Source organism: Ambystoma mexicanum, chromosome 2q (genome assembly GCF_040938575.1).
Source record: "Ambystoma mexicanum isolate Mex_15411 chromosome 2q, UKY_AmexF1_1, whole genome shotgun sequence".
Taxonomy (NCBI): domain Eukaryota; kingdom Metazoa; phylum Chordata; class Amphibia; order Caudata; family Ambystomatidae; genus Ambystoma; species Ambystoma mexicanum.
The window spans coordinates 1,230,287,011-1,230,312,498 of record NC_090924.1 but is presented as its reverse complement, the minus strand read 5'-3'; the positions used below and the strand labels follow the sequence as shown (position 1 = coordinate 1,230,312,498).

The window sequence follows — 25,488 nt, the reverse complement described above, 5'->3', positions numbered from 1 at the left end:
ACTGCAATGTCATTCAGATCCTGATTCATCATCCTTTGGAATGTAGCAGGTGCATTCTTTAATCCAAAGATCTTAAATTGGAAGAGGCCTCCAGGGGTTGAAAATGTAGTTTTCTCCTTGGCATGGTCTGTCAGAGCTATTTGCCAATAGCCTGAGGCTAGGTCAAATGTACTGCGGTACTTGGCTGAACCAAGTTTGTCCACCAGCTCATCTTTCCTACGTAAAGGATGGGCATCAGTCGTGGTGACTGCATTAAGGGCTCTATAGTCCACACAAAATCTCAACTCCTTGGATCCTGCCTTTGGTACCAGCACAACTGGACTAGACCAAGAACTTGTAGATGGCTCTATTACCCCGAGGTCAAGCATCTTGTTGACCTCTTCCTTTATGTGGGTCTTACATGGTCTGACATTCTGTAACATCTGCTTTTAATAGGTAAACAGTCACCAGTGAGGATCTCATGCTGGCCTCAAGGGGTCAAGCCTGGTGATAGTGAAAACAGAGGGACAAACTGATTTAAACATGCTTTGCACTCCTCCTGTTGTTCCAGTGTCAGATCAGAAGAGAGATTTTGGGATGGCTCAAAATGCAAGTCTTCTTGATTCTAGTGGGTCTCACCAGGCTCTCAGTCGGGGTCATTGTTTTCACAGTCCCCAGGTCGATTGGAAGGAAGGGTAACAGCAGGCTCTGGTTACACAGCAGGCTCTCCGGTCACTGGAAATCATTCCAGCCAGAGATCCTTCATCTTTCTCTTTGGTTTTGATTCCAGTGGTCGACTACTACTTCAGCTTCCAAGATCAGACTTTTATGCAGGAACCCAGCCAATCAAACAGCCTTGCAATATTCAATGTGGGGGGTTGGCAATCCTTTCAGGACAGCCAGCCACCCAGTTTGAACTGTACTCTCACAGGCAGGCTGGAAGACAAAGGACTGCCGAGTTTTGGACTCCTCCCTCGCTTCCTACCTTCACAGACACTCTGGACACTTGTCAGGGAATCCACAGGATTCCAGCTGAAGATAAAAATCATACAAAGGAATTTCCCACCCTGGAGGTCAGGGGAAGGGACAAGAAATGACAAGGAATACTAAAATGGCAAAAAAATGAAGACAGGGGCCATTTTGTTAAAATGGACACCCGTGGGTGACTTTACCAGGCAGTGGTAAAGGTGCACCAAATTAATAAAATGGTTCACTGCCACCAGCCATTAAACGTATGATTGTCCTTGTAACATAAATGTTACATTTACAATGAGAAAGAAGATACTAAGTATCTCCCCAGCACTCCCCATAAGGTGGGTGGTGCTGGTCTCACCTAATAATATGTAAAAGGGATCCAAAGATCTTTTCTACCCTTGGGAACTGTAGTTATCACACGGTTAGCCAGAGAGAGTTAGAAGGGGAGCCTCTAGAGCAACCCAGAAACAATAGGCACTTATTGCCAACAAGTTGTCAAAGAGTTAAACTTTTAAAAGGCACTATGGAGAGTCTTAAAAATGACACCCATAAAAAGAGTAAACGATTCTGTGAGTGTGGAAAAAGGTTCCCTCTCACAGAGATATAAGGAAAAATAATCCACTAGTAAAAACAACATTTTCTGGGTTTGACACAGGTCAGGAAGATGTATCAATGCTATGAACATCTTACCTAACTGTGTTCATGCAGGAGCTCAGAATAAATACATCCAATTCCTCATTGAACACTAGCCATACACTGGTATGACCAGTGTATGTCCGAGTTAGCTGTGGGACAGGCCTCACGCATATAGGTGCCTGTTACAAAGAACAGTGGTACAGTCGCCCTGTGTAGACTAAGAAATGAAAAATGTGGTATACTGGGATTGATTGGTAAACAAAAGAAGTGTGATTAATAACATTCAATGAAAGTAGGGTCATGGTGCTTTCTCACAGATTTAAAATTCAATGCATGGGTCAACAGTTTTTAATAATCAAGAGAATCTCTCCCATTGCCACTCAATGGGCCTCATTATAAGTGAGCCGGTCTGGAAAAAAGGTGCCGGGAACAAGTTACCCGTCCTTTTCCGGACTGGCTCACTTTGAGTCTGCCGGTAGGGACACTGAACAACCAGCAGGCCTGACCTGGACTAATGTTGGATCCTGTAGGGAACATCTGGCTAACTACTGCCAAGTGGCAGGGACTAAGCAGGGACAACAAGGGATCCTGCATATTCCTACCCCTGGTCCATCGTCATCTACCCTGAGGAGGGTCATGGCCTCTTAGGTCATCCCTCTGGCTTTACCCATAGTCTGTTAGTGGATTTTGTCAGAGTGCTATAAACCCCTAACTAACATGACACCAATCCTCAGACAGAGGGTAATACCAAATACTGCTGCAACATGGGGGAACATTCTTGTATGTAATATCCTAACAAATCCTTGTGTTTACTGTATATACATCACATGATAAAATGTATATTGTGGATCTTTACTTGCCAGAAACAGACTCAGATGTTTGTTCATCGGTGGTTTCATTTTCTTCAGGAATTGAATGATAATATTCAGTTGTTTCACTATCCTCTGCATCAGCTTCAACGTCACCATAATCTGATTCTAAGTCTTCTGCGAGCACTGAATGTGAAGGGGTATCTGTTGGTAGTCGTGTTTCCACTGTGACAACAAGAGTTTAATTATGGTTTTCTACATAACTTATTCATACATATTTAGAATTAGCGAACACTTCTACAGTGCATCTCTGTTAGAACCCTTGAATGTTGTGACATCCTTGCAATACTCTCACTGAAAATTGGCAGAAAGGGCTAGGATACGCCCACATCATGATCATATCAAAACAGCAAATGCTTGCTATCCTACAACATGTTGAAATTCATCATTTAATTTCAATTAATAATCTTGATTCAGACATAGCCATATAATATTATTTGCCTGGTGTCCACAAAAGATCTACAGAATCAGATACTTAACAAGATTTAATGCAATTGACCTTTCTAATTGTGAACTCAGAATGTGTATATGTACTTAAAATACAAACATGCTTGCTTCCTATGCCAAACACAAAGACCTTCCTTACCCTCCGACAAAAGGTACGCACATTTAAAAGTTATGTGAACATTCCTACACTGCAGTCTGGCCAAAGAATATATATGCTGCCACAATCATTATTTCAGCTCCAAGCCAGTTTCTCTGGAGACCTGCTACTGGACCTGTTCACAGGCAATTCTTTTTAGTTTCATGTGAATATTTAGTGTGCAGATTCCATGGCATTCATTATAATTGGAAAGGAACGCATGGAGTTGTGTTAATATTTTCACACCCCTTTCATGATTTTTCTTGATGACTGAATGGAAAAATCACGCCGGCGGAAGGATTGGATGCTTAGTGTAGGGAGGAAGGTGTTGAGCCTTCTACTCCCCTTACCTCGTCCGAAGTAAGCAGCGATAGTACAGAAGATGTAGGATTAAAACCGCCTCAGCCAGTACGTTTTGCCTCCACAAAACACACGTTACTTTCAGGCAAACCTTATTTCCTGTTTTATTTGGATTCAACTTGTGAGGAGATCTGGGAAAAATCCTTCCACTGGGTGGATTAGCAATCACTCCTCACTTGTATCGGCATACAAAATTCGGTTTAGTTTGGGGATACACAGGGAAGAGAAAGTTACTTTTAAAAGCTTTTGTATAACTTTGCCGGAGTCACCATTTATCATATATGGGCATTATATTCGATTAGGCATTGCAACCAGAGTCACATTTCAAAGCAGTCTCTGAAATGAAATGTGAAATAAGGGGTTGGCTTGAACCTGAAATATCATTCTGTATTTTGTCATAGAGACTTTTCTTCTTGCAACATGGACACTCCTTCATAGAAGGAGATATCCAGCGCCAACAACATGGGAGGTAGAGTTTCCCTTTGACCCTCCCCCGCCCCGGACATAATGTCCATGCAATTTCCTTGACATATACAGAGAAGTAGTTAGTTGAAAATTGTACGCATTTCGGGTTACACATGCCTCACGACGCGCACATTATGAACAATTGGAACCTAAAAATCTTGCTGAAATGAAAAAAACGAGTGCATGCAAAACCACAATATGGCCCGATTCCCATAAATGTGCATGAGTGCCCAAGCCCCAGCACAACATGCAAAGCCATTATAAGTGGTGCTAATGCTGCAAAGACAGGAATAGAGAGCTACTGCCATAAGCAGGCATCCTTCCATGGGCTGGCTGCCTTGTGCAAGACAAGCAAAAACTCTAGTTTTACAAATGCTTCTTTCATTACCTAGATGATCTACATAGTATTGTGTTGGTGGCATTTGGAGAAGGTTGGCCAGTATCTGCATGCTGAAACCAACGTCCTCGTGAGTTCATTTTTTTCATTTGTGCCTTTGCTTCCTAATGACGATTTTCTAAACTTTCTATTCAAATTCTTTCACCAGTTTCATAAAAAATGTATCAACATCGTTTTTTAAACTTATGCAGAGTACATTCATTGTGTTTATGTGGTCACTCTTAACATATACAGTATACAATACTTGTTAAAACGGGCACAGTGATGATAACAAATGTTTTCAATAGTTACCGAAGCAGACCCTTCCATCCCCTTCCAGCCCACTGGGGCACGGGCCACAATGATAGGAACCAAATGTGTTCAAGCAAATGACTCCAGGAAAACAAGGGCTGGACGCGCACTCATCAACATCTACTTGGCAATTTCTACCTAAATGAAAAAAGAATGCAAGTGCAGGGAATAATTGATGTTAGCAAAAAATAGAAATCATGAATGTAACAAGTCAAGTTCAGGTGTATTTGGTTTTAGTGTGTGAAAACATATTTCCATAAAAACATTTCAAATTTCTCTTGCGCAAACATTTCAACACTATGATACATATTTCACTTTAACATGTTTTGCCTTTTATAATCTCAATATAACATACCAAATAGTTGTTTATAACCTTCTGTTTCTATAGCTCCAATTGTATTTAGTCAGACTACTTAGAAATTTTGTAACTGTTATTAACGGATAAAAAGACATACATACATTCTATATTTCTCTGGTTCACCCTGGTTTGATTACAACAGTCCATCTCTGCATCTAGAAATAGTGATGAGCCTTACATACATTTTAAGTAAAGACACTCCAATATCCTGCCCGTTTATTGTCTTTCCTGCTCTTTCAATGGATAGGGCCAGGATCAAAAGTATCAATCTTGTTTTAAGTAGCACTGACATTCTGCTACTGTAGCATATTAAATGAACAACACGCCATTTTTTTTACACATAGACACACAATGTAAAATAGCCAAAATGCTGCAGACCTCAGGAAATAATGTGACATTTATTAAGAACTTGTCACCAGTTTACAAATCGTTCCAAAGCCGTGCATTGTATATTCTCACTTTACTACGTGGCGTGCAAAGTGTCCTAGATGTCATTTTAATCCAGGAAAATCGTAATTTCCGCACATTTAATAGATTCCTCAAACATAGATTCATAATTGTCTCTCCATCCAAAGCATAGTTTGTTGAATTGTGATTAATTAGGCACTTGAACAAGGCACTGCTATTGTCACATCTTTTATAGTTTGTTAGAAAACTCTTTGACCGCTGGGACTTCAATTATTTATATACAATGGCAAATATTACTTTCAGTAATCTTCTTTTAGTGGCGTGTATCTGCTTAGGATCACATGCTTGGAGTATTACATATGTGTTCTTTCAATTTAAAAAATCAGGATTATTCAACACAGTAGCAAGGCAACTTTTGTGATTGAAGCTGGTACTGTTGGGAGTCTGATTGGTCTGCCTGTTAAGAGCTTTGTTTTGTCCACCATTGCTTAGCACCTACACATTTTTTGATACTATCACTAGATCGTCCCTTTCACCTGATACTTGGGTCCAATGACATGAGAGCCACTATTGTGTAAGGTATCGGTAGATAGTAATTTGTTTCTGGTACAGGTGCACCGCTACAACTGCAAGAACCTTTTTGAACACACAAGCTGCCATAGCTGTTCAAAAAAAGGTAATATATTGAATTGGTAATGATGTGTTCCTACTCTGAATTGAAAGAAACTTCGATGATGCAGGAACATTCCAATATGAAAGTATGCATCTTTCATGTCAAAGGTGGTCATGAAGACCCCCTTTATCCGCAGCAGGATCACGTCCTGGAGTGTGGTCATTCAACCATTTGGGTTTTTATGTATTTGTTTGCTGGTCTGAGGTATAAGAATTATGTTTTTGTTTTGTCTTTTTTAGGTACAAAGAAATAAAGGGAGTTAATGCTCCTGTTTACCTGCTGTGGAGGGAGTTGCACAATGGTGACCTTTTGAAGTAAAGCCTAATTCTTCTTCTGTAATAATTCTTGATCCTCACACGGTAACTATCTGTTGCATGGTGGTAGAAAGCATGTGCCCTTTCTGTAGTGTCTAGCACTCACTGATCTGATGTTTTTCCCCTTCCATGCATGGGCGAGTGAAGTTATACGACTTCCTAGGGGAATAGCATGGAAAGGGACCTGTATCCCTTTGTCACTGACTAGAAGATGACAATGTTTCTCTGAATGTTTGTCATATTCCCCTGGGCTTCCCCCTATGATGTTGTCTTGAGTGAGAGGAATATGTTTGCTGATGTTGCATGGCTGGATATTGTGAATACTGGGCAGATGGCTGATCATATGTGTTCCCATGAAATAACTGGCATTTTGTTAGTCTGGTAAACCTTGTTTGAAAGGTTCGACCTGATATTCAACCCAGAATGTTAAGGGTGTCTTAGGCCTGTTTAGCTCTTTCAAGCATCTCAGAAACATCTTTGGCACCGAGCTGAGATGATGTGGTAGAACTATGCAAGAAGGTAGTTTCCTGCATTTCAGTCTCAACATATTGTTCAACACATGTTTCACACGCTTCTTCCTACTCCTCTCTGGAGTCTGTAAAGTCTACCAGTGTATTCTTCTTGAGTGCTGCTGTGAGTGTGGAGATACTTTGTGAATGTGAGTGTCTGGATGTGATCCATGTCAACGGGATGGATGTCGAATGTGTAGTAAAATGTTTTGATGTACATTTTTCTGTCTGTTTTTGTTTCTGTGAAGCCTGAATCCCCTGTTTGTCTGTATCTTTGTCAGTGGTTGCTACTCTCGATGCCAGTGATGTTGTGTCCTTTCGTGAGTGGTTTGAGCTTGACCCTTCAATATTTTTTCTTATGACTTTAATTGTTTTGATGTTTTTGTTTATGTTTGTGAGACTTTGCTGCATCATGATTCCTAGAGGACTTTTTCCTGTCTCGCGCTGTCGTTGTACCATCAGAGCTGGGGATCGACTGAGTCTTTGCCAGTCGGCGCTTCCTTAGAGTTGGATACGACCCCTGTGATTAAAACCCTCAGCTTGAGACCACTTCTGATTCCGCCATGAATCTAATAACGTCCCCTCTAGCAGGAATTGCAGATACTAAATTAACACCAAAAGACCTCCCTTCCATACAAAAATTATATTTCAAATAAAGTATCAACAATTTTTATCCAAAACCTTTTAATGTGCACATTTGTTTTGCACAGGCAATCCAGTTGACTATAAATATTCGATCACAATAAATGCAATCCAGTGATATTAACGAAAATGATAACAGCGAATCACATCGAAAGTGATTTGATATTATTTTTAAAGGCACTATTCCAAATTTTCCCCAAATAGTCTGAGACTGGAGTTTGATTATATAATTGCACCAGTGCTAAAATATGTTGGAGAGGGTGTTTAGTGTCTTTAAAACAAACATTTAATTGTGTTCAATGTTTTTCGGTGTTATCGTTTGCTTTAATATCATATAGATCCCTATAAATACATACACTTGAACATGTATTAAAACAAACACATAAAGCAATTCGAGCTTTTGAAACATTTACAGAATTAATTAATACATATTTTCAAAAAAGAACCATCCATTGTGATAGTTTTTACTATGTTTAAGTCTCAAGGGAGGAAAAGATTCCTCATTGAAAGGGGTTCAATCGAAGTTCTTATTCCAAAAGGAAGATCTAGACTTATTTGAGCCTATATTCAAGGGATAAGGTCTAAGTATCTATTCCAAATATATGGTTCACCTCAATATCATTCATTCAACTACATCAGGACCCAAAACATTACTTAGAATGAAACCCTGTTGAATTACATCACAGGATCTAGCTCAATATAGCCATACATTTCTAATTACCCATAGTCCAGATTGCCCAGGAATAAAAATGATTTTGTTCACCATTCAGTGATTGATTGAGAATGTCCTGTATTAGTCAATTGTTCATTCATTTAATTAAAACATGAAAGGGAAGAAGCCCTAAAGCAAAGAGAGGGCAGTAATTAATGACTTCCAGAGACTACTCTCTGAGTACTTTCAGTATATGTGAAGGGTTGGTAATATTACTGTATCAAATATTTGCTTATGAACTATCTCTTATCATGGTGGGTATTCATAAGCAAACATTGCTGCCCACTGATTGTTGATAAAAAATAATCTGATGATGTCTGCGCATGAGGTAATCTGTACAAGTAAGATAGGCATAGTGTGACAGGAACACCCCTGTTGACGCCCCACATTTTTAAATTTGAAAAACTTATGTAATACTCTGAGGCAACCACTAGATGGCAGACTATGCTAGCATGTGAATCCTAGCAAATTGCGGTACCGTAATTAGCACCAAGGTCCCTTTGTGGGTCCCAACTTTAACGACTGGTCTACACCAGCCGTTAATGTTGGGTCCCGCAAAGGGACCTCGTAGTAAGGCGGTAAGGGTTAACGGTCACCATTACCCTTACCGGTGACCGTTAACCCTTACCGCCTTCCGTGTAATGAGGCCCTCATGGTCTCTTTCATTTTGTTTTTAGGCCATTATTTTTGGGGGGAAATCTACAAGGCAGGCCAAAAAGGATGATGGTGCGAACACAGGCTCACTTTGATCCCAACCATGCACCCTCAGTCATTGTTTGGGCTGTCTTAGAATGCCCATAGCCCTTGACAGGGCAATCAAAATACTGTGTGAGTGGTCCTGAGCATTTGATGGGGTTTACGGCCCGCCAGATTGGCTGGGCACCAAAACCATTGTGTGAGTGTCTCTCTGTGTGATTGGGGTGCTAGCTTATCCAAACAATGTGTGTTTGGGTACTTCGAAGGGAGACAATAACCTTGCCACAGTTCTGTTGTATATTTCCTAGAATTCTGAAAGTGTTCTTACATGCTGGAGCATTTTGAAGCAAAGCAGCTGATGTTGCATTTTAGGATAACATCGGCCATTCTGTGTTCTGTCCCTGTGGTTTGGGTTTAGTTATTGCTTACTGGTCTTCCTTCCGGGAGTTTTCCCATCCTCCCCCTGATTCTCCCCACTGGCTGTGCTGGTATCTCCATGCCGGAACAATTTCTATGTCGTTTTACTGCAGTCTTTCTGAATCACTGCCTGGGTCATGCACCTTGTGGTAGGAAGATTTTGTCATTCAGAAGGGTAGAAGGGACACTACTACCCTTTTTTATTGTTCATATAGGTTGTACTTTGTGGCCTGCACCATTGTTTCCTCGTGGGACTTTCTTGTTCTGTTTGCCCTGCTTTGCTCGTTGAGCCATTGGAGTCTGTTTGGTCAGGCACCCCTATCTTCCTGGATCCATCTTTGCAATTTGTTTCTCTCCTGGCTCCCACATCTATGAAGGGGATTGCTCTACTTTTGGGTTGCCTGTTCCTCTTTGATCGGGGGTTCAGGCCCCTTGTTGACTGATTCCTACAATTTGAATTGCAAATTAACACTTTCACTCATTGGGTTATTTGGCATTTCCTGATCCGTGTTTTCAGGAACTGCCAACATGAGTGCTTATCCCTGGGCCCTCGGTTTGTAAATTAATCAAGAAAGTCAACATGAGAGGTCGCAATGGTCTGAGGTCATGGTTTCTGCAGGCCCCCCCTTCAACTGCATTTTGCCTTGGATTTACATTGACCTGAATCCGGCTGCACTTCTCTTTTCCCGGTGGCTATTAGGTCTCAGACCTGGTACTGTAGGTCTTCAAGAAGATGTCCACTGAGTTAGGTTGCTGTCTTCTCTTCAGCTATGGGGAAGAACTCAGCCTCACCTGAATGCTACTCATAATTGTGTCAGTGGCAACAGACTTTGTCCCATTATATAATATGAAAACCTTTCCTGCCTTGGAAAACTCTACATAGGTGGCTTTACAAACTACTTAACTGAATACTGTTTTATTTTTCGTCCCCCTCCCCCATCCCCTCCACCCTGGTTTCCCACAAAAACAGTCCTTTTCAGATGTGCTCCTGATTTTCTCAATTTATCTAATGTCTAGATATTACACTCCTGTTACTGATTTATATGACTTCATTTTATTGTATATGTTTGTGTAGTAAACCCTTAGTCATATTGTACTATACGTGTGATTTATTCTAACTTTGGATGGCCCTCTGGGCTTGACTGTTAAAGTTATTTAAAACCCTTTTCTCCCTCTATTTACAATACTAATGTTGAGTGTGCATTTGTAACATGTATGCTATTATGTGGTAGTGATTTAGGAATTCATGTGACTATTTTCTTGTGGCATTTCGGATCCTGATAGGATTATGTGAATGTATTATTCTACTGTGTCAATGGTTCTCTTTCCATTACACCCTTAAATTTGTATTGTGGCTATGATCAGGAAGAGGGAAACTGTTAAATATATGCTTGCCCAACTCTATTGTGAGGGCTGTGTAACCATCTAACCTAATAGTAGATGTGTCACCTAAAAGGAAAGACCAGACTGTCCAATTGTAACCATAGCAGAGGAGTCAGGATTAACTTCAGGAAAGAGTAAGGATAGCAGGGTGGTTATTCCCAATAGTTATCACCCAATAATACAACACACTGGTATACTGACAAATACACATTTTTATTACAAGATTACACATATAAAGTCTATGTTAGGAAAAAATAAGTAGTCAGGTGAAACGTAACACCCAGCAGAGTATAGCGTAGATAGAAAAACAGTAAATCACTATGTAAGGCCTAGGTAACTCTTGACCCAAAAAAGCAAACCCCATACCTAATGGTAGACACTATATATATAGACTGCCAACTGTAAGTTAAGAGTAGACCATCTGAAAAATAAAAAAACAAGAATTGCCATCATATTCAGGATCCAATAATGCCACACCGAAGTTAATACAGGTTTCCTAATAGACTCTAGGTAACTATAACGCATAAAACCTATGCACACCCCACAGTGGGAAAACAACACAGGTGTAGTAAAACTGGGGCACGCAATATCCATCAAAGCCAGGTGGACTACAAAAGACCAGGATAGCTTTTAAGTTTATACTATCTGGGCCCAAAAGTCACCTTACCCCTCCAAAGAGGAAACAAAGTAAAACCAGTGAAACAGTGAATATCCTGAAGCAGGATGTTAAAAGCTTACATTTCAAAATCCCTAGAAAATCAGGGCCAGCCACTAAAAACCCAGATCTTGATGTAGATTCCAGGGACTGTAGAGGGTCCCTAGAAAAATGTCACAATTCAGGTAAGTCCTTCACATTGTCACTTGTAGGAATTAGTGTTGTAAAAACATGTATACCGACCTGTGGTGGTGATGATAAATGCTTAGTAAGTCCCATTTTACTTGCACAAGTGCAGAGATGACAAGGAAAAACCCCAGGGGACACCGGAGAAGACCACCAAGAGTAGAGCATTGCCAAGTTCAAGACAAAGATGCCTCAGTACACAATACAGACAAATAGGACACAGTCCCAGATGTAAGTCAAAGGAAAAAATGGGGTTGATGTCTGCCTGCAGGGACCTTCTACCATAGGCAACAGGGAACCATGAGCTTGAACATCAGAAACTAACCACCAAACAGGACCACAGGTAAGTACTTACTCAATTCCTTCCATGACTTCAGTCCCAGGGGGGAAGAACAATCCAGTAGAAAAAGCTTGTTTTCATAGTGTGAAATTAAGTTTCTGGACAGCCAGGGACTTGAACCCTGAGCCAACGACAGCACGGCAGCCCACACAAAGAAGAATTATCCTTTACAGCAATGGGAACCACCATCCTTAATTGGAATCAGTGACAGAGATTATTTTTGGAGAATAGAGAAACCTGCACAAGACATATTCAGGAGGCTCAGCATCAAGATATAGATGACATACCAGCAGAAAGGGCACCTGCAGATGAAAAATTGTTCTGGCAACCAAGGACAGCACTGAGAAGCCGTACTTGTCAGGTTTTGGTGTTCTAACAACCTTCCAAAAAGCATCTACTACCATCTCCAAAGAGGTAAACGGTTCCGGTAAATGGCAGTAAACTATGTTAAAACTGCTACTATAATTGTCCCAGAAAATTGCCCCATAATGCAAGGCCTGGACAAAGCAGATGAGTAGGACCAACAGCAGGATGAGGATGACCCAGCAACGACAATCACCACCACGAAAATTTAAACCGCAGCAAATACACCAGACCCACCAGTATGGCCATATTTGTCCTGAATATCATCTGCAACAGTTCTTGATGGCAAAATCATGCAGTAGGTAAGGCAACCTGGTTACCATCCAAATATACAGCAGTAATGAGTGTAGGAACAGTGTTTCCTCCACATGTACCTTCACTCATAAGGGCTGGTCATAGCCAGCTCAGCAATCACATTATCAGATTTAAAAAAAAAAAGATTTTCACAGTCAGACAATTTGGTTGGACCCCAAAACCACCGAACACTGAGGCTCACAAACAAAGGAAGTGTGGTGATCTGCCTAGATCACATAAATAGTTTAGCCCAGTTTAAACCACTGTTCAGGGTGCTATTTTGGTCTCACGATGAGCCAACATGTACAGAACAGTCATTTTAGGCCTATCACATGGTTTCCCTGAACATAGGCAGTCCCTGGGAAGGTCCCTAAAAAAATGGCTGACAGTAGGTCTTAAAATAAATTAGTATCTCAAATCCTACTACATAGGTACATTGAACTACTAAAGCGGTGAATCGGCTTACACCCCTAGTGAAGCCAAATCTAAATATTTGCAGCCACCACCTTACTCTCTAAATCCGATTTAGGCTAATATAATCACCTAAGGCACAAATTTGGTATTAAAGAAGCACTTGTGAGCTTAGAAGTTTTAGGGATAAGCCAGAATAATACACTCTGAAAGAGAGAAAATTGATCCCGTGACAAAGGGATTTAATAAATTAAAAGCCTCCAGAAAATAAAGGGGAAAATGCAAAATGATTTGGGCTTGCTCAAAATTGAATTCTGCCCTAACACACGCCCCAGAGTTGAACTCAGGGTATCTGATTCCTTTTGGGGTAAGTGGTTCCAGGTGGGTAAACTGAAAGAACAAAGTAACTTTTGCAGTGATTTCTAACTTATCGTTGAGAATACATAGTAGACTGCAGGACGTCCTTTTGGAATTGTTGTCCTACTAAGAGACGCCTTCAGTTCCAAAATACTCTTTGGTGGGTGGAAGATTTCTTCTCCCACCCACCAGAGAGTATACTATTCTTGTTATCAAGACCATCAGAAGAGAGTCATAATGATCCAGAGTGGTCTCCAGTGAGGGGGACACTAGGCCCCTCAGGAATCCTATCCACTCCTCTGGTAGGAGCAGATTGAATCATAGGATTCTTGACAGGAGGGGAAAGGGAACCACTAGTGTGGGATGTAGCAACCCACTCATCCAAGCCCTGCAACATCACTGTGTATTGCTGGCAGCAGAAACATCATAATGGCCACTGGAAAGCATGCTGCTCGCCAGAAATCACCAGAAAATGTTCAGTGAAAACCTGAAAAATAGGCTGCCACCCACTTTTGCCTATCTTAGTGAGCACAGGAGATCACTGCCTAAAACCACCATTGGGCTACCCACAAAGCAGCCTGAAACCACTTGGAAATAGCAATACTGATTGTAAAAGAAACAGAGCTAGTTTTAAAAATCAGTTGTCTTGGGTGTCAAAGTGCTAAAATCATGGCTCACAAACCACCCTAAAAGATCCAACCTCTTTGTTGGGTGTTCCACATCATTTACTGCAAGAATCCACACAAATACAATGTCAGAAAAAATAATATGTTCTCAGAACAAGATCCCTTTTAAGGATACTGAAAGAAAGACAGCTGTCAAAAATGGGTGTAGTACCGTTGCTCATCTCTACCAGAAAGCCGGCGTTTTAAAACTATTTTGGGTAAAGTTGAACATGGAACCCCAAACTATGCCAAAGAAGAGAATTCCATCAACATGCCATATAAAGTGCCACACAGTGATTTCATTGTTGAAAAAAGACTTGATTTAAAGATATGTTGCTTATTGTAAGTTTATAAATGTATATTTTTTTACAAGGAACTATGTTGCAATTGACCAGAAGGTAATCTCATTTAGTAAAAACTTCAAGAGGCCTTCTCTTCATGAAAACCCTTCACACCTTGGGCCTTCCCACCAACAGGAGAGGATATCGCATTGACATGTAAATCAGGAGACAAGGAGATTTTCTCTGCAGCCCGGAGGAAGAAACAATGGGGGCTTTGGGATGAATAGGAATATGCTGATTTGGGTGTGTCTGGTCAACAACTGCTCTGGGAGAGACAGTCAGTACATGTGACCTTTGAGTCAAGCCAGATCTGGGGGCGGAGACAAACCATTGAGTGAATTGAATTGAAAGCAAATATATTTTTTATAAAATTGCTTATAACAAAGTGTATCAAGCTGGCAAAAATGTAAAACGTTGAGACGGTTAAAATGAAAAATTCACTCACAATTTAAGACTAAGCTGGACGCTGTGTGATGTTCTGAGACTAAACCCCGGAATTATTAATATTGCAGCTGCAGTGTTTTTGCTATGAACATAAGAAATTACAGTAATATGCTCACAGAGGATATGTATGCATGTATCAAATTTGGAGAAGAATGAATATTGGGAAACCCACCAAAAGCTCGACATGTTGTCATTTCTGAACCCAAGCTCGTAGGAACATGGGACTTGAACAGAGACATGCCTTAATTAATCTGTGATGTGTATATGTATTATGAACAACGTGTGTATCTGGGAAATATGTTTTTTGGGAAAAATGGATTTTCTCTGTAAAAGCAAAGGGGAAGGATTTCAGTTAAGCCAAAAACACAGCATCACTCTGACTCATTCTGACACGCTGATCCTTTCTCCAGTCAGGGGACAGGGAATCCTCTAACCTATCAAATCCTTAGATGGTTGGGCATAGAGAATCAGCCTACCCACCCACTTTGGAAACACATAAATAAGGACTGCTAGGACAGATGAAAAACACACTCTTTTCCACTACTCAACTATTCTTGGGGCAGCACCCTGCCGGAAGATTCCAGAATCCAGATAGATCCAGAGACCAGACTCTAGAACCAAGCTCTAGAACCCTGAATCAGAGGCCCAATACCAAAAGCTGAACTCTTTGCAGCCGGCCTGCAGAATCTAACAACCTGATTCTTACCTTCAACAGCTGTGCTGTGCTGTTTGCTTCTATCTAAGAACCCTGTGCTAGAACCCAGATCCAGACCCAGAGAGAGCAGTGCTGTATCCAGACCCATCAGATGCAGTTCAAGAGACCTAGACCACCGTGCAGTGCCGAGAGCAGAACCCAGAGTGCCTGAGACCTGTCCGGTGGCGAGAGTGAAGTCCAAACCCTTGACCAGATCTTTGACAAGGCCCACTCAATTCTCAAGCCTGGGAGTGAGTATCTATTCTAGAACTGTCCTTAACCAAGCTCTTAGGTTAAAATAATCCTCTTCCACCCATTTCAACCTGTTCAGAACTGCATTATAGAATCTTGTGTCCATCCGGTTGATTTCAAATCTGTAAAGCGCATCTGTCATTTCTGAAATCTTGATTCTATTTCTGAAAAATCTACCATCACAAAAAACTCCGTAACTTTTGAACCACACGTCCTAGAAGCGAAATTTTAAAGCTAAGATCCTAAGCTTTCCAACGACCCCAAAAGTACATTCCAATTCCTTATAGTTTTTCTGCAATCGCATTTCATGCACACGGAAAAAATGCAGCGAACTGCAATTTAGCTCGATTTCAACACATGTCAGAATAGCTTTTTCTTGCATGCAACTGCTGCATTTCATTTTGAATTTGATAATCATTCATGAATCATTGCTAGTGTTGACCTGAACCAATCTAAAGTAATTCTCAATAGTGCTGAATCTCCTTTAGTGAATTAAAATCAATTTAGCATATTTTCACTTTCACTGCAATCACATTCAAAAGTATTTTTGCCTGTTTTAAAGTCATACCTGTTTCTCTAAACTTGCTTGGGGAACTGGAATTGAACTGCCTTCTTGATTGTATCCCTGAAACCTGTGTGCCCTCATTTCCATCTCTTCATATTGTCTGGGGGGGGAGTGAGTAGTCACAGGGGAAAAAGTGACCATATTATCTTTTGTTTGAAATCATATCGAGTCTATTTCTGTGTTGCATTCTTTCCCATTATTGCATTTCCTGGAATCACATAAAGTATTCTCTGCTACCGTATCCTCCATATTCATACGCCTAAGTGATTAAAGAGGTTGTTGATTTTGTAATATTACCCCTTGTTGATTACCGTCCATATTCATAAGTGTGCTATTCAGATATTATTTTGTTCATAAAAGTGTGATATATATATTGTTTAATTCTTCAAATAAACATTTTAATTTGCAAAACAAACCTACTTCTTGGCTCAGTATGGTCAGGGGGATTCAAAGTTTTATAAGGGTTCATCATCCAGATTTAAAGAACTTTGACATAAAAATATATAAATAAGGGCTTCCATTGGGCATCCCAGACTAGGCATTGACTTAGTTGGAGTGCTGCATTGAAGTCACTTACACTAGAATTAACCCTATTCTTCCTCTTGGATCTGGGGAGCTTCTCATGAAAATGGATGCCCCTTGACAAAGTGAGCAACTGACAGTCGGGTGGGCGGATTTAAACTCACAGCTCCTGCAATGAAATGTGTTGCTTCAAATATACTTCTCTCTTATATGTTATTTCCCAGTAGCACTCTTCCAGGGACTTTTTATTGGACACTAAAAGGAAAGTCTAACTTCTTGTCATTTATCTAGGGGAAGACAACAACTACAGGAAAAGTCTGAAGAAGACCACTAGATAACGCATATGATTTCAGCTGTCTTATTACTTGAAGCTCTGGCTCAAACAAACTACTGTCTACAACAGTCTATAGTTGCAGCAGTGTCTCCTATCTCAGTAGTTGATTTAGATTCAATAGAAATGGGATGGAAATACTGCTGGGTATTAAGAGGAAGCTCTACTTTCATTTTGAGACATTTCCCCCTTCTACAAAAGAGGCAGAAGTAATCTTCAGAATGTCTTCTTCTGAGCAATTCTCCTCAGAATCAAAGGTATGGAGTTAAGCCATAAGCCTGCATGCCATTGTGCAACACTTAATACTACCTCTGTCAATGTCAGGCCCACTACAGTCACAGCAACTGCCAGGTAGCCGGCAAATATCACTTTTGGAGAACAAGCATTCATGATGTGCTCCAGCCTGATCGGAAGGACCGTGCCTTGGAAGAAGTAAACCTTGTAACCATTCACCCAACCTGTAGGATTTCTCTGGAACTCATGCACCCAAGATATCCATTGGACACCATACTTCTTGACAGTCCTCCTAAAACTCTTCAGATACTGAGTGGAAGCCTTTCCAAATCGTATCAGAGCTCCCTTCATGCTCTCATACTCATCTCACAGCCAGCCATCTCATTAGAGATGTACAGGGAAACAGTGTGCCTCACGTCAGCGTTCAGAGGTAGAATCAGTATTCATGTCTTTCATGAGGCCTCAGATGAATGCCCATAATGTAAAAGGTTGTTCAAATGAGGTTAAAAAAAATGAAATACTATTAACATGTGTGTTAAATACTAACAATTCATAAACCATTTGTGGATTTATTCACTGTACTGTTCACATTGCGTTAGCACTCATCGGCTACGTGTGTTTGAGCATAACCATTTACAGACATGCAGGGTGCAGGCCTAGATGAGTTCTGTGGGGAAAAAAACAGTCAACATTAACATGTATGGCAGCTGTTGTTTATTGCTGAAAATATGAACATGCCGAAAATACCATACATTGGTATGTTAAAAGTGGACTCCATACGGTTTTGAGGATAATGCTGACTTACCTGTGAGTCCAGCTGTGCATTCACATCTGTAGTTGGTTATTTCATCGAAACATGTGCCTAGGCCACATGGGTTGGATGTACAGTCATCAATGTTTATTTGACAATCTTCACCCTCAAATCCCGCCAAACATGAGCATAGGTATTCTCCTCTCCCAGGAGGGAAGTTAATATTTGTTACACAAGACGCACCATTCATGCAATTGCAGCTTTTCACACTGACCTGCAGGAGACAAGAGAACAACAAACACTTATTTCTGTGCTTAGTTTTCAAAAACTGATCATTTTCACTGGTATTGTTGTCAGAAATTAAGGATCAGAGATTTTGAGGAATGGGCTTGTGCTAATAAATGTTTGATGGCAAGTTAGTCCAGTTGAAATCCCCCAAAATATTAATGTTGATAACTTTAGTTGATGTAACAGAAACACTTACAGTGAGACAGTAATTTGCATTAGCTTTCGAAGCCTCATGAAGGTGTGTAATAAAAGGCTTTGCACACTGGTGGGCTATTTGTGTGCCCATAGTCATTCCATTCTTTTACAGGAAGTGTCTTCCATTGAAGCAAACATTCCTGTGTGGTTTGAAACTCATGATATCTGCAAAGGCCTTGAATGGGGCATCCATCCTGCTGGTTAGATTTTATAAGAAACTCTGGTATATGGGTTGTTTGGGAAGAATTCCATTTAAGAAGGTTAGGTTATCCCATTTGGAGGGACCCCTCAATTTTTGCCTTCCCCCCCCCTTTGTTTTTTAGGATCTCTGGCTTATAGTTGTGGCTAGAGGGACTGCTGCTACAACTCATTTTTAGTATTTGGTCCTATGATAGCCCATAATGCTCATAGGACAACGGCACCTTTAAAGACCCACATTTTGGTCCTAATGTGATTATATACATATTATTAATTATTGTATTTCGTTTGAATGTTTCCTTAGTTTGAAAAAGGTTTAGGTGGGAGGTGAAGCAGAAGTTACAACTGGTATATTACATACACTACATTGCTTTTTGGGAGTAGGTTAATGTCAGCTGTAATTTAGTTTTGGCTTCATTAGAATTGTAAGTCAATGGGCCTTATTACGAGGTTGGAGGTAACCATGGCGCTAATAGCGCCATCGCTGCCTTTAAAACCTTACCGACTCCGCCCTGGTGAATGGAGCAATTACCGGTAATTCCCCATTCACCAGGGCCCTTCCCCATTCCCATTTGAGCCCCCATAGGGCTCAATGGGAATGGGGAAGGCGCTAATAACAGTACCGCAAATTGCAGTACCGTTATTAGCTCTAAAGTCCCTTTGCGGGTCCTGTCCTTAACACCTGGAAAAACCAGGCGTTGAGGGAGGACCCGCAAAGGGAACTCGTAGTAGGGCGGTAAGGGATTACCGGCACTGGTGCCCTTACCGGTGCCGGTAATCCCTTACCGCCCACCTCGTAATGAGGCCCAATGTATCACATTAGGTGCCAAACTATCCAATTGGTAGCTGTCAAGATGGATTTTCACTATCATGCCTGTGGACATATTCTGAGAGGCCACCACATTCTTTATGACTAGGGAAAGACACTAATGTCTAGCCAAACTCTAAATGGGTAGTGTGACTGAGCAGCAAGCCTTAGACTTAGGAGAGTGTGAGAGTGATGAAGGGTACACAGAGACCACTGTTAATAACACAGGTTTGGCAGAATACATGTAAGTACACTTATTTATACAGGACATACAAACATTCGTAGTGATTAAAAAACACAGATACATGTTACATCTAACATATTTACTACTGTTATAAACACATTCACTTTTCAGGCGCTCTGGCTAAGTTAAACATCCAGAGCACATGTAGTGCAGAAAAGGTTCTATGTCATAATTTTGCTTTTAGTAGGTCGCCAAACCAAAAGGCCGATTTTTTTTGGATGATTTTGGGCACCCTTCAAAAAGGGAAATAACGATGTTCCAGCACTCCCACCGTCCTCCGCCCCACCCCTATATCACCCCTATCAAACCCCCCCTGCCAGAAACAATTAGTTAAAAATTGGGAGGTTTCACTTGACAAACACCCCTCCCTGAGCCCCTGCCTCCATCCCCAACCAAGACTCCCCCCAACCCCCTCCCCACCCAAGACTCCCCCCGCCCAAACATACAAAACACACACAAATGCACACTTACCCAGTCCCCCTCAATGATGCTTCCGAGTCCTGTTGTGTGCGGCAGGGGTGTGATAATTCGATTTAGAAAGTCACTGAGAACACTCATGCTCCAAGAATAAGGGAAAGACTTCTAAGGATTCAGCCTTTGGTGTTCCTCTCCCTGGCACTTCGGTTCCAGCAGCAGCAGCAGTGGAAGTACAGCCATCTCCGAGACGTTGTCCAAACAAGTTCACTTTGGGGTTGATTGGTCCCACCAACCCAAGGCTTCTCTAATCGAAACGAATTCAGAGCTTCAGTACAGCAGCAGGGCTTCAGCAGGCAAACCAATGGTCCAGGAGTTGCAGCAGGCATCTCTTCCAATTTCTTCTTCGGATTCCTTCGTCCAGTGGTCGACTCTGCCTTCCAAGCCAAAAAGCCTTGCCTTTTATACGGGTTTCTCCCATTAATTCCAGCATAGCTGTCAATCACACAGCAGGGTGGCTGTCCTTGCCGGACGGACAGCCAGCTGGCCAATCACCTTTGGGTGCATTCCTGTAACCAAGGGGATTAAGCACAGGGAGTTTCGAGCACCTCCCTCACTTCCTGCACCTGCCAGACATACTGGAGCCAAAGGCGGGCTTCACTTGTGAATCCTGCCAAAGGCAAAATGAGCAAAGGGACCAACCCTGGTTTGGGGCACAGAGTAAATCTCAAGAAGGACCTTTCCGACAAGAAATGGTGAAAAAAGAAGACCGGGGCCATTTTTACAAAATGCGCACCCATGGGTGCCTTACTGCAGCTGCGAACGCAGCCCACAGTAACAACACACAAGGGTAGTAAAAAGTAAACCACTGCCACCAGCCATTAATTGTAGAAAGGGTAACATAAAAATGCTCCATGAGAAATTAGACAAAGGGGATACTAAATAACCCCTCCAGCACCCTATGGTAAGATAGTGTGTGCTGGGTCTCAAAAGTTACAAAAAATGTAAGTAAAGTCATTTTCAGTTCACTGCTCTTGGAAACAGTAGTTTCCCCAATAGAATGTATTTAAACCTTTGGAAAATCTAAGAGACTTCCCTGTGCCACTGGACTGAAGGTGCTGTGTGTCACAGGCAAAGATGATGCCTATGGAGTTTGTCAGACTCCAAAGTCAAAAGAAACACAGATAGTCCAAATCACAGAAAAATACATGAGAGAGTGAGAAAAAAGGTCTCACTCTCTCCATGTTAGAAATTAAAAGTCCTAAAGTCCAGCAAAAGAGTTCGGACTCTCTAAGGTAGAGAGGAATTAACACATTTCTGAGAATTCTCCGTAACAATTTATCTGGGCCTGCTTATATTTAAATAAACCATTATTTTTTTACAATACATAGTGCTTTAGTGTTTCTTTGGACCATTTGTATTACAATTTCATTGTACTGATTCTACAGCCTTTTCTCACTTCTAAGATAAGCCTGGCTGCTCTGTCTACGCTATAATGACTCAGGTGGTACAGCCTTATACTAAGAGTGGAGTCTTGTACTGCCTCAGTAGAATGGTTTTACTAAGCCCTTAGTTGGACTATAGAAAAACTGCCCTAACACATTGCCCATTGAAGATGCTTCTGCTACAATAAAAAAATGTGTATACACTATGGTAGTGATGGGCGCAGTATAATTACTGAATGACATAACATAGTATAACATACATCCCTTTGCCACTCCTCTTTGGAGACAGGCAAGTGCCATAGTAAGAACTTAAAATGTATATTTGCATATGAGTAGTGTTACCTCTACAGAAACTTTAGTTTCAGCGTTGCAGTCATCAGTTATAGAAAAATGAAACATCTGTGGCTCCTTTGACATGGCTTTCCAAATGAGAAGTCCAGCAGGCGATAGACTGGAGCCTTCAGGTCCTTTGTCCATTGTGAACAAGATGGCCGAGCCCTCTGGATCGGACGCCATAAACTGATACACAAAGTTTTCCCCATAAAATGTCTGCAGCTTGTGTTGCAACTTTTGAAACACAGGGGCTGTATTGCCTGCAACAAGATATTAGCTTTGGTAAGTGGCTTTTAACAAAATAAAGTAACACTTGCAAAAAGCATTATCAGTGTAGACTGTAATTATTTATTTAACCTATTTGCTGAGCACGAACAACATTGGCATTTCAATATAAAAATTGGAAGTGATGACACACTGTTTCTGCCTTAATGAAACATCAGTCGCCTTTGCAATGATGGATACAAACAGATTATTGTGGAGTCATTTAGCAAAATGTGGTAATCGCATATAAGTGACCACCAAAGTTAGTGTAAAGACACACTCGGGTCCCCTCAATGAAATGTTCTACATTGGCAAGATATAGTGTACAGACATTTGCTAAAGCAACATCACCATAACACCTTTTTTACATTTCGTTTTCCAAAAAAGTGTAAAGGAGACCTGTAATTAATGTATCATAGAAATCATTTGCAATGTATTCCCTGGATGACACAAAACAGGCAGATTCCATAGGAATCATTGCTGTTACCACAGCATAAACCGTACCTCTCCTCCAGAAAGTCATCTGTCAATGGGAGGCAACATTTCTCTCTGGCACCGAGCCAGTGTTAAGAATAGGCAGGTCTCAGAAAAATAGACCGCAAAGGGTTCATCAAAATTCAACCAATGTCAAATGTGTTTCTTTTGTAACCAATTTTAATTGTGTGTTTTTTAGTTTCAATTGTAGACATGTCCAAAAAGTGAGTTCATAAAATGTTAACGCTCATTGATTTCAAATCCAACTTCTATAATGTTTGCCTCTTACATTCGTAAATGTACACGTCTGTATTCAAAGTGTTCACAAAAATGGTAGGTAGTTACTCAAGCAGTGTTTACCTGCACTTGTGCGAAAAATGGAGAGTTATGTGCCCAAAAGCGCAACTTCTGGGAGTGATTGATGCAAGGGCACACACTAAGGGTTCAGCACATATAAATGCCTATATTCCCAGTGGTAGCAGGTAATAAAACATCATCACCCAGCCACATGTCCAGATGCTTGGTTACAGCACCCTTGTATCATTTCCACCAGGCAACTAAACTCAGAGGCCAATCAAAGGAAAATGATTGCCGTAGTTGGTGCCCACAAGCAAGGCCAGCCAGTCAGGTGGATGGCATGGAGGCAGGCAAGGAAAAGGCTACAGAAAGAATCCAGTGAAGGTCTAAGGTAACTGATGGCAAGTGGGGTAGTGCTGGCAGGCACCTGGTGTGACAACAGAGACATCAGAATGCATGTATGTCTGCAAAGGCTGGTTTCTGGCTGGCAGCATTGGACTCCATGTACTGATCTAGCATATAGCAATAACACATGTTAGCATGAATCTCAACGAAAAAGAAGATTTTAGCACAATTAAGAGGTGAAAAGGATCCATATATAAGAAATGGCCTGCTTTAGTAGAATTGGTTCTTATTAAACCCCACAGACATATTACTGAACTGGTAGTAGTATACCACCCAGTGGTATGCAACTCTCTTTGCAGAAAGGCTGGTAGAGCTGGGTTGTGTGCTTCACAAGTGGAGGACAGCATTCAACTCTGCCAGGAATATAGGGAAGAATTATCTTGGGGGTGTACGTCATGGGAATGTGGTCTGCCTCCTGCCACCTCCAGTGCCGTAAGCCAATTTACTATTTCAGTGCAATTGGCTGAAGACAAAACAATGCTCAGACAAAGACAAGTTTCAAGCATACCTTATTCTGGAGAGTGTATTTATTGTTCCGGGGGGGAATTCAAGGACTTCCTGCCACCTTAGATAGCCCATCTCCAAGGAGCCAAAATAAGTCCTTCTGCCCTACCTTCAGCAGGTGGTCAAAAGTGCCAGGCAGCCAGTTGTACCACTCACCTGGGCAGAGAGGAATTTTCCTCCAAGATTTTATGGCAAATCAACACAAAATTCAGCCACCATGGTATTTGCTTCCTAATACTTGCTGACACACTGACAGAAACAAAGTCAAAAAGGCATTCGAAAATGTAAAAGAAGCGTTATTGTATTATCAAAATAACTGGATTAATTGTAATGGGGTGCCAGCTACATTTCAGCAGTAACATTGGTGGATTGCTCCTGCCTTGGCCGATTTCTGCAATCACTCCTTTGCCACTGGAACTTTCTCCTCCCCTTTAAGCACTCTCTTGTGCACCCCCTTCTAAAGAAGCCCTTGCACAATCCTTCCTCTGTGGCTAACTATCGCCCGTTCTCCATCACTCCTTTCCTGAGCAAACTCTTGGAAAAGCTGGCCATCTCCAAACTTAATCTACATACTGAATCTGTTGGTTGCCTCCATGACCACCAGTCTGGCTTCAGAGCTGCCAGAAGCACGGAAACTTCTCTGCTGAACACCTGTGAAGACTTGCTCTCCAATCTTGACTCTAATCTCCCTACTGTCCTCATTCTGCTCAGTCTCATTCTCCTCGGTCTATCCTCTGCTTTTGACGCGGTCAACAATGCCATCCTGCTCAATCGCCTTCGCTACATCCTTGGTATTACTGATCAGGCCTTGGCCTAGTTGACCGCCTTTCTCACTGACTGACCCTCTCAGGTCCAACTGGGGTCTTTCCTCTCTTCTATCTCCCTCTCTACTTGTGGTATTCCCAAGGGGTCTAACCTCTCTCTCTTCAACCACTACCTGGTACCTCTTGCCCACTGCATCGCTGCTTTCTGCTCCAATTTTCAATGTCATGTGGAAGACACTCAGCTCTCTGTCAGGCTCCCCTCAGCCACCTCTGCTTCTTCTCTCATACCAGACTGTCTGGCCACAATTCAGGAATGGTGTGCCACCAATGATCTCTGCCTTAATGCCAGTTATAATGAGATCCTCCTTATTGGGACCCCTGCTCCCTCCTTTCCTATCTCGCTCTCTCTGGCCGTCCACTCTGGGCCCTATTCCTGCTCCTTCCTGTGAGGCTAAGATCCTTGGTGTCATTTTCGACTCCACCGTCTCCTTCTCTCCTCAAACCTCTGACATCTCTAAGAAGTCAAACTATCAGCTTCACCTCCTCAGAGATATTCTTCCTTTTCTCACTTTCCCGCAGAAACTCACTGTCTCTAGAGCTCCCGTCCTCTCTAGGGTGGACTATTGCAACAGTGTCTTTCTAAATCGTCCTGCCTCCACTCCTCGACTATTACAACTTATCCAAAACAGGGCTGCAAGTCTTGTCCATGGCCTCAAGCCCATCGTTTCTCTACAGCTCTGAAATCTCTTCACTTGCTCACAGTGGCTGCAAGGATCAGGTTCA

At 41.6% G+C, this 25,488-nt stretch overlaps 1 protein-coding gene across 3 annotated transcripts in view; it reads right to left on the bottom strand.

Annotated features, from left to right (window-relative positions):
* Positions 1–25,488, bottom strand: part of VWDE (von Willebrand factor D and EGF domains) — a 550,953-nt gene that overhangs the window by 87,816 nt on the left and 437,649 nt on the right. For all 3 annotated transcript variants that reach the window (XR_011303393.1, XM_069648623.1, XM_069648624.1), the window contains exons 17-20: positions 22,007–22,257; positions 18,127–18,346; positions 4,556–4,693; positions 2,451–2,624 (exon numbers count right to left, since the gene is read on the bottom strand). Coding sequence is in view for 2 of the 3 variants with exons in the window: in XM_069648623.1 (XP_069504724.1) it covers positions 2,451–2,624; positions 4,556–4,693; positions 18,127–18,346; positions 22,007–22,257 (783 nt within the window). In the remaining variant the exon portion in view is untranslated. The remainder of the gene's footprint in view (positions 1–2,450; positions 2,625–4,555; positions 4,694–18,126; positions 18,347–22,006; positions 22,258–25,488) is intronic.